Below are 17,399 nucleotides of genomic sequence, written 5' to 3' on the forward strand. Positions count from 1 at the left end.
CAAAGGGACCTCTGCCCAAAAAGGGGCCCTTTTGGCCTCTGCCCAAAGCCAAACCAATAAGCCATGTTGTGCAGGAGGGCAGGAGGTGCTCCAGGCAGTCCAGGAGGGCAGCAGCAGTTCCCCTGCAGCCTGTGCAGGGAAAGGCCCCTGGTGGAGCAGGCTGTCCCCCTGCAGCCCATGGGTCCCACATGGAGCAGATCTCCACGCTGCAGCCCCCCCATGGGTGGAGGAGCCCCCAGTGGAGCAGGTGGATGTGGCCTGGAGGAGGCTGCGGCCCAAGGTGCCCAGGGATGTGCTCATGCTCACTCCTTATATCACACACACAGCATCTTTCTTAGCTATTGGTATTTAAGGTATCTGAGCCACTAAGTTTCAGAGTAAAAACTCATGAACTGCTAACAGCACCAGAAACACTCCCTCTGGAAATCAGTCCTGGCCCCACTCCTCAGCTGCATGATTCTCTAGGCCTCTCCCGCTGGAAGCGCAAAAATGATTTGTTGGGGGTTGCTTTAGTGTGTTCAAGTTTTCTCTGCTTTTGTACTAATGGAGAAAGGTTATGAAAGCAGCAATCATTCATAATTCGCAGAAAACTGAATCTTTATAGAAATCTATCCTCTTTTTTCTTTCCCAAATTTACTTGATAAACAGAAAATTTACTGCCGCTGTCTCACAAAGTCACTGAGCCACAAATTGGTGGATGTGGTAGGAGTATCTGGGGAGATTTTATCACTATACATTTTCTGTCTCCATACGCTTCCCTAGATAGCTGCTACTGACCACTGTCAGATGCGAATCTAAGCTAGAAAGAAATACACCCTGAGAGATTATGGCCGCCCTAATGCTGTTTCTCTCCCCTAACTTGCAAACATCATCTCAAAATCATATTGACATCAGTGTTTTACCTGGAACAATGCTGCCTTTCGACACAAAGCAAACTCTCTTTACACCTTATCTGTCATTTTATAGCTTCACATTTCTTTCATCTCCCTCAAATCCATTATCTTGTCTAAATTCTCTCTCCATTGTAGTCATTACAATGAGTCCTTACTTCAAATATCCCTAAAATAAAATTAGTTCATGTTTCATAGACTGGTTTTACCAGCTTTAAAGGAGCCAGAACTACACTCAGTGAACAAAGTCTTTGTCCTATTAAGTTAACAGGAAGAGCAAGGATTTTGCTAGGAGAAGAATTAGCTTGCATTGCAAGTACCAGGTAATAGAATGCTCTTTTTTTCTTTTTTTTCTTTTTTTTTTTTTCTTCACCTTTTTGTTCACATCTTCTATATATGGCTTGTTTCCACCTGTCTAGCTGGAGACTAGTATACACTACAGAAGACCTTATATCAGTGAACAATATTTTGTTCAATGGAATGCAGCTTTAGTTTCCTTTATACGTCATTTTTCCTTATTGATTTACCTTCTCTTATTGGTTTAAGCAAGCAGATTTATTGAAGAGCAATGTGCGGGAGAACAAACAAAACCATAACAAACACGTTTCTGAAAACCTTTCCCACACAGCATTACATTCAAAAACAGTAACTTTTTTTTTTTCCCACTGCATTCATATCTGGATCTTGATTATATTGTGATTTCAGTCTTGAAGCAGCTAGTTTACAGCATGCATTGCCATTAAAACACCTGATCTCACTGTCACATAGCAGAGACAATGCAAATGAGACAACTTCATGTTACTATAAACACAACCATTCAAAAAATAACTGGTCTTTATAGACAACAGTGTGTGCATTTATTATCCTATACAACAAGGTTGCTTACAGTAATATGCAAATTATATTAAAATGTGTATTTTGAGTTTTCTTACACAAAAATAAGACACAGTTATAGATGTCACAGTGACTATATAGCAGATGATCTGAACTGCTAATAATCGTATAGAAATCTACAGCAAAAAATAATTCCACAAATGCATAATTTTTGAGAATTGCAATAACTAATTTTATTAGAGTTATTGCACATAACCTTTACTTTAAAAGGTAATAATAAGTAATTTGTGAGTTAAGACATTTCACTGAGGATGCAATTTGATTGCAGAACCAATTTGATTTAAGAACATTTGCTATTCACAAAAGTGAACGAGGAAACAAGACCCCAAATTAAGCTTTGAGATTAGAACTAAATTTGCAGGTCTTCAGATAGCCATGACAATGAAAAAATAGCATTTTTTTTTGCTCATGTACACTTCAGATGTTTAATGCAAGCCTCTTTTATAAAATGAAGAGCCCCATGATGTGATTTTTCTAATCTTAGTCATCAGAGAACGGAATTACATTTCAAATAACCCAGTGCATTTCAATGGGAATAATTTCCTATAGCTACTATTACTCACAATTACTAGTGATTTTCTACTTGCACTCTGTTAATCCCTTCACTTGGTAATTGCTTTTTGTGTGTGTGTATTGTTAAAACACAGCATGCCAAGTTAAATAACAGCAACTGCAGATGCCCCCATCTTTAATAAGTGAAGACAGAACTGCCTTGGAAAGAGACCAAAGTCTTCACAGCTCTGGCTTCATGCCTGGTCCGGTCTGAAAGTAGCCAGAATATATTCTGTTTTGAACAAAATTTGACATAACCTTTGCCTCTTTGCAAGCTTTCAGAATTTGAAACTGCATAACATCTGGTAACTCCGGTTTTGATAAATAAGGGCAACTGAAAGGTATTCATTCAAACTTAAGTATACAGCAAAAACTTTGCTATGCAGAGCTAAATTACTGAAGTAGATCCTAAGCAAACATCCAGTTGACATCCACCTTAGCATTTGAATTAAATAATTAACTATAAACATCTGTACTTCGTCTACTATATATATATATATACACACACATACACACACACACACTACAGCAGCAGGAAATAAAACTATGAAGAACAAACTAGCATCCTTTTTCATTACTCTCCTAACCTGATTACAAACAAACAAGTAAAATTCATAGAAATGGATTGCAAAGCTTTCTCATTCCATTGACTTTGGTCATGATTTGTTCTGCTCAATGCTCAATGCTTTTTAGATAATTTGAGGCAATATGAAGTACGGAACAAGAAATGGTTCATTTTACTCTTAAATGATTAAATAGAAGGTATTTTATAACTTTTCTTTAGAATGTGTTGTCACAGTACTTGTTTTCTATGCAAGAATGGTGGAAAACAATAGTAGGCTTTTTTAAAAAAAATAATTAAAACAGCAATAAAAATACCTTTACAATCTTTTTTTCATCACTTGCCCCCCCCCAAAAAAAAAAAAAGAGCAAAAATTTAACTGTTGCTTATGATCAATTCACATGATACTTTAAAACACTGAAATACAAAAGGCATAAATATATGCATGCAATATAAGAAACTAAATCAAATCAATTTACATGCTCATTTCCCTGGAGAAGAAACTTGTTAAAAAAAATGGGGCGGGGGGAGGAAAAATCTGAATTCACACATTCAGATTTTCTAAAACATCAAAATGAAGGTGAAAGCTTCCATCATGCTTTTTTCTTTAAAAGAAAAATCTCCTTGTAGATATCTCCAAGCTGAGAATCTTTACTTAGTGGACTTCATGCATCTTTGTGTTAGTTCCATATCTGTAAAGTAATGCTGTTCTATTTCTGCATGATGTGGTGATGAATAACTCAGCTATTGCAACAACAAGTATGAAAGGACCCACAAGGAACTTAATGATATTTCATGTGTGGGGTAGAGAACTGTGATGTATAATAAAAATGCATTTATTATACAGTACAGGCACATCCTCGATAAGCAGAACATCACAAAATATTGAAATACTGACCAGTTGACCTCCAGCTACATGCACCAGGCAAAGCTCTAAATGGAAAAATCAGACAGCCTTCAACTAGACACCAATTTAAAACAGAAAAATTAAAATGGAAACAATTCAGAAATTTCTTAGCTTTCAAGGATCTTGCAATATGAGAACAGCCTTTCACAGCAGCTCACACAACTCACCTACTTACATTATGCTTGCCTCCCAGGCAAGGTACACTCATGGACTGAAGCAAAGAGCCATCTACATCTGAAACAGCCGCAGACAGCCCTCAATGACACAGTGTCTTACATCATCCCAAAGTTGTGAATACAAATATTGAAAATACTCATGTTGCACATTCGAGATGAACTTAAACTTGAAGATGTGCCCCATCCTATGCCTAAGGTACAATACAGTCAGAACTAAATGTGAGACAAAGAGAACAATGTTTTATCCCAACCCACATCTGCATTGACAAAAGCACTCTCTACTTCTGTGTGGAGTCAAAATTAATTAGCTTAAAACACTTTAAAGCAACAACTTTAAGCTTCCTAGAGCTTCTAAACAAACAGTCAAGAGGGTGACCTGAAAAAAGGCTTGGAAACGTGCACAATCCCATCCTTGCAAGTGTCCATTACTAGCCTGAAGGTTATTATTAGTCATTAGACATGACAAATTTAAGGTGCTCTCAATGCTCCGAGCTGGAAATTTGGGAGGAAGATATTGATCTGGAAGAGAGGCTGCGCTTAATAACAAGCTATGTGAATCAGGGTACCAGAAACATACATGCAGCTGTCTGCTTCTCTAATACACAGTAATACTAAGTCCTGCATTGCCCTGCAGAGTACTCTGCAGGCAGGCCCAGGCTTGCTTCGCTCATGATCCAAGCCGGGTCCGACCCAGGCTGTCTCTGAACCAGAGGACATGCAGCTCGGCTGGAACGGTGCCCAGTCTGAAGTCATATACCCTGTTCCTTCCCTTAAAACACGGCTTGTTAACTTATATCCAGAGCTGCACACAGTCGTGGTTCAGATTGAGCTTGTGCCTGCTGAATGTACCAGCAAGGGCCCACGGCCCTCAGAAGTGATCCCTTACCCCTTGTCTGCCACATTGCTAGCTCTCTGCAGCACTTGAACAGCATTGTCTTGAAAACACCAAGTGCAATTAATTGCCAACAGAACTCAGTTACGGATGCCAAGAGGAAATAAATGAACAACTTTCTCTGTTGTTTGTGATCGCAGTTCCGGCACGCTTTCATAATAAAATTAAGCAAACATTAACTTCAGCAGGCTCTGATATTCTTGCAATTACTAATTGTTTTGCTTTTGATGTATTTTGTCTCTGGTGCGCTCCATTAGTGATACTAAGCAACATCTAGACCGATCTGTACACTAACATTAATAGAATCTTAAATGAACACATTGTTCTGTATTTTTATAAACAGATTCTAATAAAACTTCATTAAAATTATACTTTAAAAAAAAAAAAAAAAAAAAAGTGTTTCAAAAATCCCAAAGATGATGCTAAAACCAATACCCACGGGGACATTTTTAGCTTAAGTAGAGTTGTTCTGAAAATGTTCAAGTCCTAAACTCTGGCCTTTGGTCCTGCACTTTGTTCTGAGAAGGCAAAAACTTCCGTAGAAGGGAAATTATGCAGTCTTACTAGTGGAAAACTGGTCATTCATTTCTGAAAAAAAGTTCTATATCAATGTTTAAATTGTTCCCGTAACAGAAGTGGAGTCGTGCTGGTTCAGGCTAATGATGAATTTAATGAAATCTGCCGATGGGGAAAGCAGGTGTGTGAGCAAATCCATTTTGTCTTGTCTTACAAGAGCTCTATTGGCAATGCTGAAACAACACAGAAGATGTAATGGCCTGAGGGTCATGTGCTGCTCAATATACAAAGAATTTGAAGACAAAGAGGACAAGGGAATGTGCCAGTTTTATTATGCACGTGTAAGTGATAAAGTTTTAAAAACTGTAGTCTGATCAAACCAGGATATTTTCCTAAGGACAAGGCATGATCCTGACCCCAACATCTTGAGTCATATTCCCAAAATAATGAAAAGTTGGAATATTTAAAAATAAATAAATAAATAAATAAAAACAAAGATAGGGCCAAATCCTTTTTGTTGAAACCACTTCAGGAAAGCAGCATGATATCTTAAGGAAACGTGAATTTCAGAAGCTTTCAGAGATCAAGCCTGCAGTTTTTAGGGATTGGAGGGAAAAAGGTGGAAAATCATACCATAAAATGATAACTGTACATACAGGAAGCAAATTGCAACATGGTTTAAAGTGTATATCATCATAAGAAGCAGCAAAACACTGGTTCCTACTTTAAAATACTGTCTTATGTTGTACATAAAAATTTTATAGCAAAAGTCCATTTTCTCTTATTTTTAGGCAACCAAATGAAAAAAGTATCTTTCACTAGATGTGATAAATACCAGAGCAAGCTGCAAAATTCCATCTTCATGTATTCAGATCTAAATTTTCTGAAAGATATACTTCAGGAATAGAAGTTAACAGACTCGGTAAAAGTTAATCAGCTAAGATCTAATAGTAGACGATACCAGGAGTGGAGGAGAATCAAGACAACCAGTGTTTGCTTCCAGTCTTAAAACAAACAACAACACACACAAAAATCAAAAAAACAAACAAACAAAAAAACAACTATGTAACTTGAGTTATATGTAAGAATTATATTCATATATTTGATGTCAAGAACTAAATATTAATAATTTGTCCTTCTTCTAATTAAAAAGGCTTTGCCATCATTCAAGTTTGGGTTAAGGTTCCAAACATGGGTCAAGTTATTCTTTTCTTTGAGAAATTTGGGCATTGCCAGGTATCTGATGAATTTCATATCACAGACATACTTCCCATTGTAATCAATTCACATTTCAGAACTGTTTTCTTTTTCTTTTTATATACAAAAGCATTTTAAGTAGGTTTTACTCCAGCCTTCAAAGAAATCTCTACAGCTAGTTGTCATAAAAGCACAGACATTAGAATTATGCACAGCATCAGTCCCACCTATGCTGTATGCTCTAAATGCTCTGTATCACTACTGCATTCTTCAAGGATCACTTAAGACTTTGCTAGTGCATCACTCAGCCTGTTAACAAACCACCAAATCCTTTTCGAAAATCACTTCCTTCTATGAACTTTTCAACTGGCAAGTACTGCATTCTTTGTTCATTTGTATGACCTTGCATATGGCTGCATGCAAATGAGCTTCTTTTTGTAGTGAACACATAATATAAAATGCTGTATGAAGACTGTTTCTTGGCACGGAAATGAAGAAGCAATATCTGGTATTTTTCTGAGCAATGTTTCTGTATTTACTCCTTAGTTTGATGAAACTGGCAAATGGTATTATGGCAGTAATGGTAAATGGCAGACTTATTCCAACTTCCTAAAAAAATGCCACAAGAAAAAAAAAAATCTGTTGGGGATTCCCCATCAACAACTGTTTTCCTAGTTCTGTAACTAAATTCTTAATCCCTCTGGTGTTTTAATCCCATCCTGATGTGGCCTTTTTTGTTTTTCCCTTTTCTTTAAGTTTGATTGCAGGTCACAACTTTTAACAACATGCAAACTGCATCTAAGCAGTTACTTTCATTATTACATCTAATCTCATTTGTATAATATCTACTTTCTGATACAATCTTCATACAAATTGATTAGAAATGAAGCAAATATCATACATAGGCACCACAGAGAGCTGTAGCTATCTAGAAGAGTTCAATGATATATCGTTGTGCTTCTTAATCTAGGAGAGCTAAATCAGCAAAGAGCCTGGAGTTCCAGATTGCCTTTCAACCTTTCAAGGAAGCTGCATCATGAACATGTATTCACCGACCAAGCACTACTTGCTACCTATGACTCTGATAACTCACCAATAACTCTATTATGCTAAACTTTTCAAGATGTTCAGAATAATCAGTGACTCAGAATAAACAATCTCAGCCTGGCCAAGAGCCCGCTGGTATCAGTGGAGTTTTTCAGTATTACTCTGGTGGCCTTTGGAACAGATGTTATTGTCTGAACTATACGTTTAAATATAAACTTGTGGAACAACAGCAATATAATGAAACATCCTCAAAAAATTATCCTTACCGATTCAGTGCAAAAGCATAATGAAATTTAATGTTGTGTTGATCAGCCAGATCACAGGTAGGAAGCATTTCAAGTGTTTCTACCAGCTTCACCATAGCATCATAGTCCTAGCAGGAATTCAAATAAATAAAATAAATAAATAAAAATGAAAGAAAAAAAGAAGCCGAAGAATACCTCCGTCAGAGGAAAGCATCACTACACTAACACATCGTGACTAGAGAATATCTCAGGTGGACTGTTCCTAAGTCAGTTACAGCTACAAACTGTGTAAAAAATAAACAGGGACTTTGCTATCCACATCAGCCCTTGTTTCTTCAATTCAATGGCACATATACATTGCTGAAGAGGCCAGTTTACTGAGATCATAGATGGCCTCACACTACTTCATCTGTTTGTTCAATATGCATTTGAAGATGATTGTATTTGTCAAAGGAGACCTTTCAAAAGAAAGAAAATGCTCACCAGAGATGATCAAAATGAAGTTGGATAAAGGGCTGCATGAAAATACATGCCTCAGAATGGAAAGTTGGGTAACAAAGGGCAACACACAGCTCTCATGACTTATTTATACTTCCCAAATATCCAACTTAGCTTCTAAGATAGATAGAAAACATTTCTGCTTAATGGTTTGAAGTATATTTTAAAAGTGATATCAAATACACAGACTAGCTGTGTTTTAGCAAAAACAGAACTTATTTAAAAACAAAATCAAGAAAAGGTGCACTTACATTTAAAAAATAAATTAAGATTTCTTTGAATGAGAATTCTCAACTTGGGCACCTCTAACCAAAACAGTGGTCAAAACAAATGTCTTTTCTTAGTCTCTGAATTTATTTGACCTTGGGGGCAGAGGAAGAAGCGGGGGGAATAGAAGAGCAAACATTTTGCTTTGGTATTTTTTTTAAGGAGATTAAAAATGACAGAAAACAAACAAGGAGACCTCTAAAAGTCACCTAACCATTATCTCTTGTTCATAGGTAAAACAAGAGTCTAAGGCCCCTTAAGTAGCCTAATAATCAAGTCAAACTGTTAATGCAGAAATGCAGTGTCGGCTTTGAATCACTGTTTAACAGATGAAGAAGTATGCAACAAGACCCAAAGTCCCATGGTAAAATCATATTTCTTAGTCTTTAGAAACATACCTGTATATCTCGGTAAGAAAGAAGCAGGTTTATCACAATATCAGAAGTCAGCACTTCAGTATTATCCATTCGAAGCTTAATTCTGGCCAGCTCCTTAGCAAGTTCATCTCCTTGATACTTCTCTCTAGCTTTTCTAATATCATTTAGCAGTGTTTCTTTATAATAGGCACTAAAGAAGTAAAAGAGACATTTGGGAAGAAGACTGTTATTGCTTATGAATCATAGAATCATATAAGTTGGAAAAGACCTTTAAGACCATCAAGGCCAACCACCAACCTGACCTACAAAGTCCCATCACTAAACCATGTCGCTTAGTGCCACGTCCAATATCTCCAAGAAATGGGACTCTACCACTTCCCTGAGCAGAGGAGGGAAACCATGAAATGTGGTTGCATTTCTAATAAAAGCTATAATTTCTAATTAAAAGTACCATTTCCTCAGAATGAAGTTTAATTCAAATGTTTCATCTAAGTTGATATTTTTCATTAAATCATTACACACGTTCTACCTTGCTTTACCTCAGCCTATGGGGCTATATATATATATATATATATATATATATATATATTACCAGGATTTTGAGATAATTTTATTACCACAGTAAAACTGCGGCATATTTTGGCCCATTACTGACCATGACAAATGTGGCACTTTGTATCTCTATCCTTAAGAAGGCAGCAGTTGGAATAATAAAGTGACACAGAGACAAGAGACCACTGTGATGTAAAGAGGAGATACGGGATTTTATAACCAAAGGAGGAAAGATAATTTAAAAAAAAAAAAAAAAAGAAACCAAAACAAAGACAACATACCAAAAGCTTATTTCATTGTAGCTTGATGAATATAATGTATAACATGTATTAATATGAATATAACACATAACACCATTAAATCCCCCAGTAGGTGTTTTACACTTTATTTATACTAATGTCAGTGCACAGTGCAACACCAGATATTTTATAGAATACAAATTTATATTTATGTTATCAGTCTGGCAGTTATAAACTACCTGGACAGGCTACTTAGAGCTAACATTATCTGGAGCAGCTTATAGAGTCAATATCTGGAAAGTCAGCAGATGGTGCCTGACATCCTCAAGTGCCCACGGTGCCTTTTTTGTTTACAAGTGAGCATCACTAGTATTCAACTTTGCTAAACACTAAGCCCTACACATAGCAAAGAAGATTAAGTGCTCCAAAATATTATGTCTTACATTGAATGCATACGATTTTTATAATGCAAGGCAGCAAGGTCACAGTAGATACTACTGGAAAGCTTTTAATAGTTGTTCTACTGTCAAGTGGAAGTTAGGCCTAATTTACCACATATTACCTACGTCAAGTTTCTATCCAGCACTGCCTTCACCCGGGCTAATGATAATTAGTCCTTTTGTTAACCAAACCAAAGGGAGATGGTGTTTTTTGAAATTATGTTTTTTAAAAGTATCCAAATGACTTAGGAATGGAAGTCTCACTCTCGAGGAAGATCTAACACTTAACCTTTTCAATTCTATTCAAGCTTTTGGAAGAAATATGGGGTCATCTTGCTACTTCTTCTTCTTTATAGAGCTCTACCACAATAGTGTCTAATTATGCACCAGTACTAAAGCCTTTTTCAGGCACTTTAGCCTGAAAATTTTTCAGGCACTTTAGCCTGAAAATGGAAGAGGGAAAAAAATGGCTTTACTGCAGGGCTTTCAACATAATTATCAAACAGAAATCACTCACAGCCTTGGTCATAAATGTCAGACAAAATACACAGGTAGCTTTGGATAGCTCGTTCACAGAGCACCATTTCATAATGACAGATATGCTAAATGGTAACAAAATTAATTACTGCCAAGACCAACTACTAAGTTGGTTGTTCTACTAATTTCCTGAGTACTGCATTGCCTAGTGCAGCTTGCCTGTATGCTGCCAGCTTCAGTGAGTTTCTGCCTCTCCTCTTGTCCCTCTTCTCAAAGTGGGCCTGTGTTGCCTACCTGTAGCCTTCCCTCTAGCACTGTGTTGGAGAAGGAGGGAGCCTGTGTTTCCTCAGGCCAGCAATATCCCCTTCACAGAGAACAGCAGAAATGGGTGTGGATGAAGGTAGAATGGCAAGGTGAGCATGGGCTGGGCCATCTATAGATCCTAACAATGGGACTGGGAGAACAAAAAGCACAAAAGGTGGCAATGGGAAAGAGGAAGAAATCTGACAGCCCTCAATGCTACCTTATGCTTCAGACACAGGAAAAGATAACCAAGAAGCTCAGTCTTTCCCATTTTTTTCCAGAAAAACAAACAAAAATGGGCTGCAGAGTACATGGAAAGCACTTCAGAGAGAGACACTTTCATCTCCAGCCCCAGTACTCAGAACTCCAACAATCCTTTGTACAAGTGGCTTAACAGTATCTCATTTATTGTGTGATATCAGAAGGCTAATATTAAAACAAATAACAAAACATGGAAGGGTTACATTTCATTGCTGCCTTATATATATACTTATTTGGTGACAGAAAAAAAAATGGTCTTTGGCTTTGAGTTCTATGAGGTGGCTATGATCTTATCTCCTATTACAACCTCATGCACTCTAATTCACGTTGCAGCAGTTTACCTTACCTGTGGACTGACTTTACTTACTGATATTTCAGAAAGTAACCATAAATTGCTTTCTAACATAACATGGCTAGTTAACTGCAACAGCTGCAGGACATTGATACAGAAAGCCATAAAGTTAGAAGCCTCTTTTAACACTGTATTAACTGCAGCAAAAAATCAATGCTACTAGAGATTCTGCATCTCTTTCCATTACATTAAAAAGAGAATATCAAAGGTTCTGGAAGTTTGTGCATTACAAAATTACCATGATGTAACATGAACATCCTTCAGAAGGCTGATAAACCTGTCCACCAGCGGGACACAAAGCGGCCCCAGGATATTGTCCCAGCTGGGTTGCATATACTCAGAAGCTCTTCGCTGGGCATCACTTTCACAGCAAAAGTAGTCAGCACATGGTGTGACAATGTACGGAATAAAATAGTAATTGCCACTGGAAGCCTAAAAGAAAAACAAATCTAGTTTAGAAAACAAAGGGGAAATATGCTTGTGTATACATAGAATTCTTTTACTGTCAGAAAAAAAAAAAAAAAAACAAGTAGATTAGGCTTGGTGCAATGTTTAACGCAAGCTTAAGTTCAAGGAGTTTTCTGTGGAAGAGTTACAAATATTAACAGGGGTAATGAAAAAGGGTCTGGATCTGAACAATCCAATAAAACTGTTCAATTTTTTGATGTGATGCATGGACCTCAAGAGGGCCTGGCAGGAGAAGCTAATCTTCTGGTCCCACATTTTTGAGGTCAGGGAAGATGTACTTGCATCCTCTAGGCTTACTCTGTGCTACGAAGGATATGATGCAGAGCTCACCATAAACCACAAGAAAAATCCAGAAACACAGGCATTGTAAGGACTTTATGGAGATGCTTAATCCAGAAAAGCTTACAAAACATCTGCTTCAAGCTGGCACGAAACACCAAAAAACAAAAACAACAACAACAAAAATAAACCCACTATGAAATGTTTCATAATATATCTAAGACTTTTAACACAAAATTCTGAAGGAGAAAAAAGTCTTTAATAGGCTACAAATAGCAAAAATATGATCAAGGCGCTGAAATGAGAGAGAAAGTGGGAAATGCCTCAAATATAATATGTTCAGATTTTTCAACTCCTGAGCAAGACCCAAAAAAAGACAACTAAGAAGTATTTCACAACTACTCTAAGCACCAGTGTTCTATTTTGAGCTAAAATAATTCTCTGCTGTTTAATAGAGAAGTAAAAAGCCAGCCAAACAATGCATTCAGAGTAACCAAGCATGAACCCTGAAGTCACTGTGATACAGTTAATGAAATCAGCTACCACTCAATATCCTTCTGCTGTCACCTTGGGGATACCAAGGCATCAAATACCTACCACAACATCATACTTTTTATTTTTCGTAATATCTAAGCCTGCAGTAAAGCAGCAGCCATTTAAAGTTACTATGAACACTAGGAGAATGATGAGATGCCTGAAAGAACAGATATGAGGATGGCGTGTTTTTATATGCATTAATACACTGAATAAGAGGAATAAGCTGTTCACAGGAAATAATAACAAATTAAGGTGTGCACTTACTGAAAATACAGACAGGAAAAAACCTGTATCAGAGACATGTTGTTGCTGATCTGAGTCTGTAAGGATTTCAAATTTTGAGTGATTTCTAACAGATAAAGATGAAGCTACTTGCCTTCTCCACAAGCCTTGCAGTACAGTATCTCTGTTGCAACAATATCATTATCTGTTGCAATATCTTTACTTCACACTAAAAAAGTTGGTAAACTTGCAACCCAAGCGACCAGTATGCTAATACGATTTAGTCTGAGGTTTATTCAAGTAAACACTAAGTTCAGCACAATACAAAAGCTGCTTGTCTATAAATTCTGGTTTGAAGCCTGTAATAATGAATTAGATCTTCCTGCAGTGGGGAAAAAAAATAAAAAGGTGGAAAAAAAAATAGAAGTATGATGGATCTTGTGATGTAAATAGATCTACAATTATATCCTGAAAAAGAAAAGCAATTTTTAGAAAATATTAATTTTATATATGAAACACCGTATTTATCATATTTGGCCAGCATCTCATCTGTCTGACCTAGGTTTTTAACCTCTTTTTGGATATGAAATCTGTTCAATTAAAAACACGTTTTTGTTTGCAGAAGTCAGGAAGCCTGCACGTATTTTGGCACGTGACCTTGTCTGAAGAGCAACCAGCACAGCTGTACCTCCAAAAATTATTTTGCCATGTTTGGGAAGGGCAGTCCATACCCAGTTCATTCAGGTGACAAGGTATGATTTTTGTGCTGCACATGAAGGAAAAGATATTCTGTCTCCTGACGGAGATGCCATTGGGTATAGCACCAAGAAAACCAAACATTGTATGCCCTGATAGACACCAATCTCCAAATTTTTACCTTCTTCTGTCCAGTATTTATATGGAATAAATTCTAAAGTCTCTTCATATAGAGGGAAGAACTGAACTTTCTAAAAATAGTCCTCTTTATCTTCATTATGTAAAACAAAACAAAACAAAAAAAAACAGTTCTGTTCATCTATTTTTCTTAAACTATCAAGGGCTAGAGATGGCTGTAAATATCATCAGTAAATACCATCATTACTTCTTCGGATCATCTGCTCTGGATGCTGATCTCTGATACCAAAAGCTGTGAAAATTGCTGTCCTGTCACACACCAACTACTGCTTTTTAAGATAGCAAATAAGTGGCACAGGTTTATGTTAAGGAACAATTATAGCCATTCCAGCTGCAAATATGTATTATCTATGAATTATGCTTTATAATTCATAGATATAGAATTATATAGAATATAGAATAGAATTATTCTATACATAGAATTATATAATTCATAGAATTATATGACTTTGGTAATTTATAAAGACTGTATGCTGAGTGGGTTTATTTCTGGATTATTAGCCGTTTTTATTATCTCAAGACTTTTTTTTAAATTTAAAAATAAAACAGACTGAAAAAAAAAAAAAAAAAAAAAGGAATAACTCTCAATAGCTCATCTTCTAGCACATAACACATGCCCAGTGCACTAGCAGTGAAATTTTTGTATTTGATCACAACACTTTAATGCAACAGAAAAAGAGCCCAAGGTTTAGGAACATAAAAGAAATAAAAGTAACTGCTGGTAAGTTGAGAAAAGTACCTGTTTTTCAGAGGAAAATGGCTACAGGAATTAAGCACAGAGATACACCTTTAGTGAAGGAGTTAGGCCTACAAAGGCCATTTTAGGCCAAATGTAGAGATCTTTTTGTCTAAAAATACTTCTCGAAACATTTCACCAATGCTGTTAAAACTGAACATTTGGCCTTAATAATGTAAAGAGTTGTGTGCTTTTTGTTGTTGTTGTTTGTTTGTTTTTCACTTGTCCTGCTGTAGGTATTCTGGTCAAGCTGTCACTTTGTGCCAGAGATATTGTACTAGATCTCTGCATCTTCAGAAAGGGAATTATGCCTGCACAACTAAGAGCCCAATTATTTCACTGTAGCCATGCCAGTTTATGTCACTTTACTTTTCGCCACTTCCTCAAGGGGTATTAATTAGCAGTGCTTACCCTAACTCACAAAGCAGTTAGAAGAGAAGCACATACGATGACAGAAAATGAACTGCATTGACTCAAAGAAGTCACACCCTTTGAGTATTCAGGGAGTTTGATCCACTGTTGTCTTAAGAATTAAGGTTTCTGCATTAGTTTTCTATGCCATCACATTCCTATCCATCTTGTAATACAGGTGACTCTGAGATATCAGCTTTATAAAAATACTTCCTGTTCAAAAGTTGAACACATGTAGCATTTTTATGTAAATACTATGAGAGAGATTTCCATAAACCAAACACTCCAAGCACAAGATCTAGCTTGCAAGTAATGAGTACTTCAAGATTACAGTTACTTTGAAAGAAAGAACCTACCAAGCATAATTTAAAAAGCATCCTTATAAAAAAAATGCCTAGAAACACAGTAATGAGATGGCATATTTATTCAACAGAAATCAGATTGAAAGTGATACATACTTTGCCTATCAGATTACCACTGTGGTATTCAGGAGGTACTTGAACCCGAAGGAAAGCTTTGTGGTTGGCAACCTACTCCAGATTGAAATAAAACAACATAGAGGAAAACACCACCACAAAATAGCCAAAGAATCAAAACAACAGACAACACATGAATAGAAAAATGATTAAAGACAGAAACAACAGAAAATGAATATAGGTATTTATAGCAAGCCCGTATTTACAAGAACAAGAAAACAGTGCAAAAAGTTGCCATCAAGAATGTAAGAGTTCTTTATCTCTCTTATTTGTCTTTACATCTCCCTGTGTCATTATGAACATGCTTTAAAGTCTTACTTTCAAGAATGTGGCAGATTCGTTACCTATTAACTATAATTCAGTCGCTACAAATATGCATCCCTTGAGACAGTAACATTTCCATTAAAATTCATAAATATATTTTAAAAGCCTTAGTTTTCATTATGTCAATAGAAACAGTGCCATATTTAATGATAGAAATATTAGAAATAATATTTATTGGGTTACCCTTTGCCTTTTTACTGTTTTCCGCCCAAAAGGAATAATGATTGTCTGCATTTAAGACGCTCCTACTCCTATCTTTCATTCTGTGCCCTTTTCAAACTCTTAATACTTCTGCTACCTCAGAGGCTTTTTTAGAAAGATATCTTTAGATGATCAGTCACATAACCTTTTATATACTGTAAAAATAAACAAATATAAAGCTGCTTTATGATACTGCTTTTTTAGGTTACTAAACCCATATAATATATATCACACTTTAGTCAATCCATTGGGGCTACTAAATTGGAGAAAATGAGTCTAAGTGCCAAAACCTTTTTATTTAGTTTTCTTAAATATTCATTAACCTGAAAAAGTAGAAAGTCTAATTTATACAGCTACTGAAGCTCTGAAGAGACTTTCTGCCAATCACAATAAAAAGTGATTTTTCAATATAGAAATTCCTTCTGGCAAGGATAAATTATAATCCTGTTCCCTTTAGATCAAGGAGAATTTTTGCTAATGACTCCTCCGTGGCCAAAGCATCATTCTCTCCTTATTACATAAGGATTTGACAAAACGAAACCCATTTTAATTTCTGAAAACACTTCTTCAGGTCCACAGACCTAAGTAATAATAAACCTTTTGGTTTAATAGCCATCCTACTTTCCTTTAAATATTTCCCTCAAAAGAAATGAACAGGGTTATTCAAATTTCTCCAGGCATACTATTAACTAAAGAAAAACTAACTCTCTCTCTTTATATTCTGTACTTGCTTTAATAAGTTTTCCAAAGAGGGAAATTCTGTTATTTTCAGTGCTTATAAAGCTTACATTTTCAGTCTCACATTCAAAGAAACTAAATGGATCAAAGTATGTATTTCTGAAACTATGTGCAATCAATGCTAGAACTACTGTGAGAAGGACTGTACATTTTGCCTCCTACTCCAGCAGCATTTAAAAACCTTCCTGTGCATTCTTTCCTTCACTCCATCTTGGACATTTTAATGCACCATTCCTTAAAATTTTGTAGATGGAGAGAAAAAAAAAAAATCAAGCACCAAAATAAAATAACTTTCACATGGATTTTGTGTGTTATGTTGCTTTGGGGAAAGATTTTTTTAAACAACTAACGTGTTTGAAAATCTTTGGAGTTTTATTTTTTCAGTAAACCAGTAATAGTCTGACATTTAAAGAAACTCCAAGGTACAAGCTTGCTTTCCAGAGAGAAATGCATTTTCCTGCACCCTACA

At 36.1% G+C, this 17,399-nt stretch overlaps 1 protein-coding gene across 3 annotated transcripts in view; it reads right to left on the reverse strand.

Moving 5' to 3' along the window:
- The window catches only part of MAP3K15 (mitogen-activated protein kinase kinase kinase 15), an 82,737-nt gene that overhangs the window by 34,706 nt on the left and 30,632 nt on the right, over window positions 1-17,399 (reverse strand). For 2 of the 3 annotated variants that reach the window (XM_084506223.1, XM_084506225.1), the window contains exons 4-7: window positions 15,650-15,721; window positions 11,883-12,076; window positions 9,042-9,210; window positions 7,900-8,006 (exon numbers count right to left, since the gene is read on the reverse strand). In XM_084506223.1, coding sequence (XP_084362349.1) covers window positions 7,900-8,006; window positions 9,042-9,210; window positions 11,883-12,076; window positions 15,650-15,721 — 542 coding nt within the window. The remainder of the gene's footprint in view (window positions 1-7,899; window positions 8,007-9,041; window positions 9,211-11,882; window positions 12,077-15,649; window positions 15,722-17,399) is intronic. The other variant, XM_084506224.1, reaches the window with a different exon arrangement.

This window comes from Aythya ferina (genome assembly GCF_964211825.1).
Source record: "Aythya ferina genome assembly, chromosome: 1".
NCBI lineage: Eukaryota > Metazoa > Chordata > Aves > Anseriformes > Anatidae > Aythya > Aythya ferina.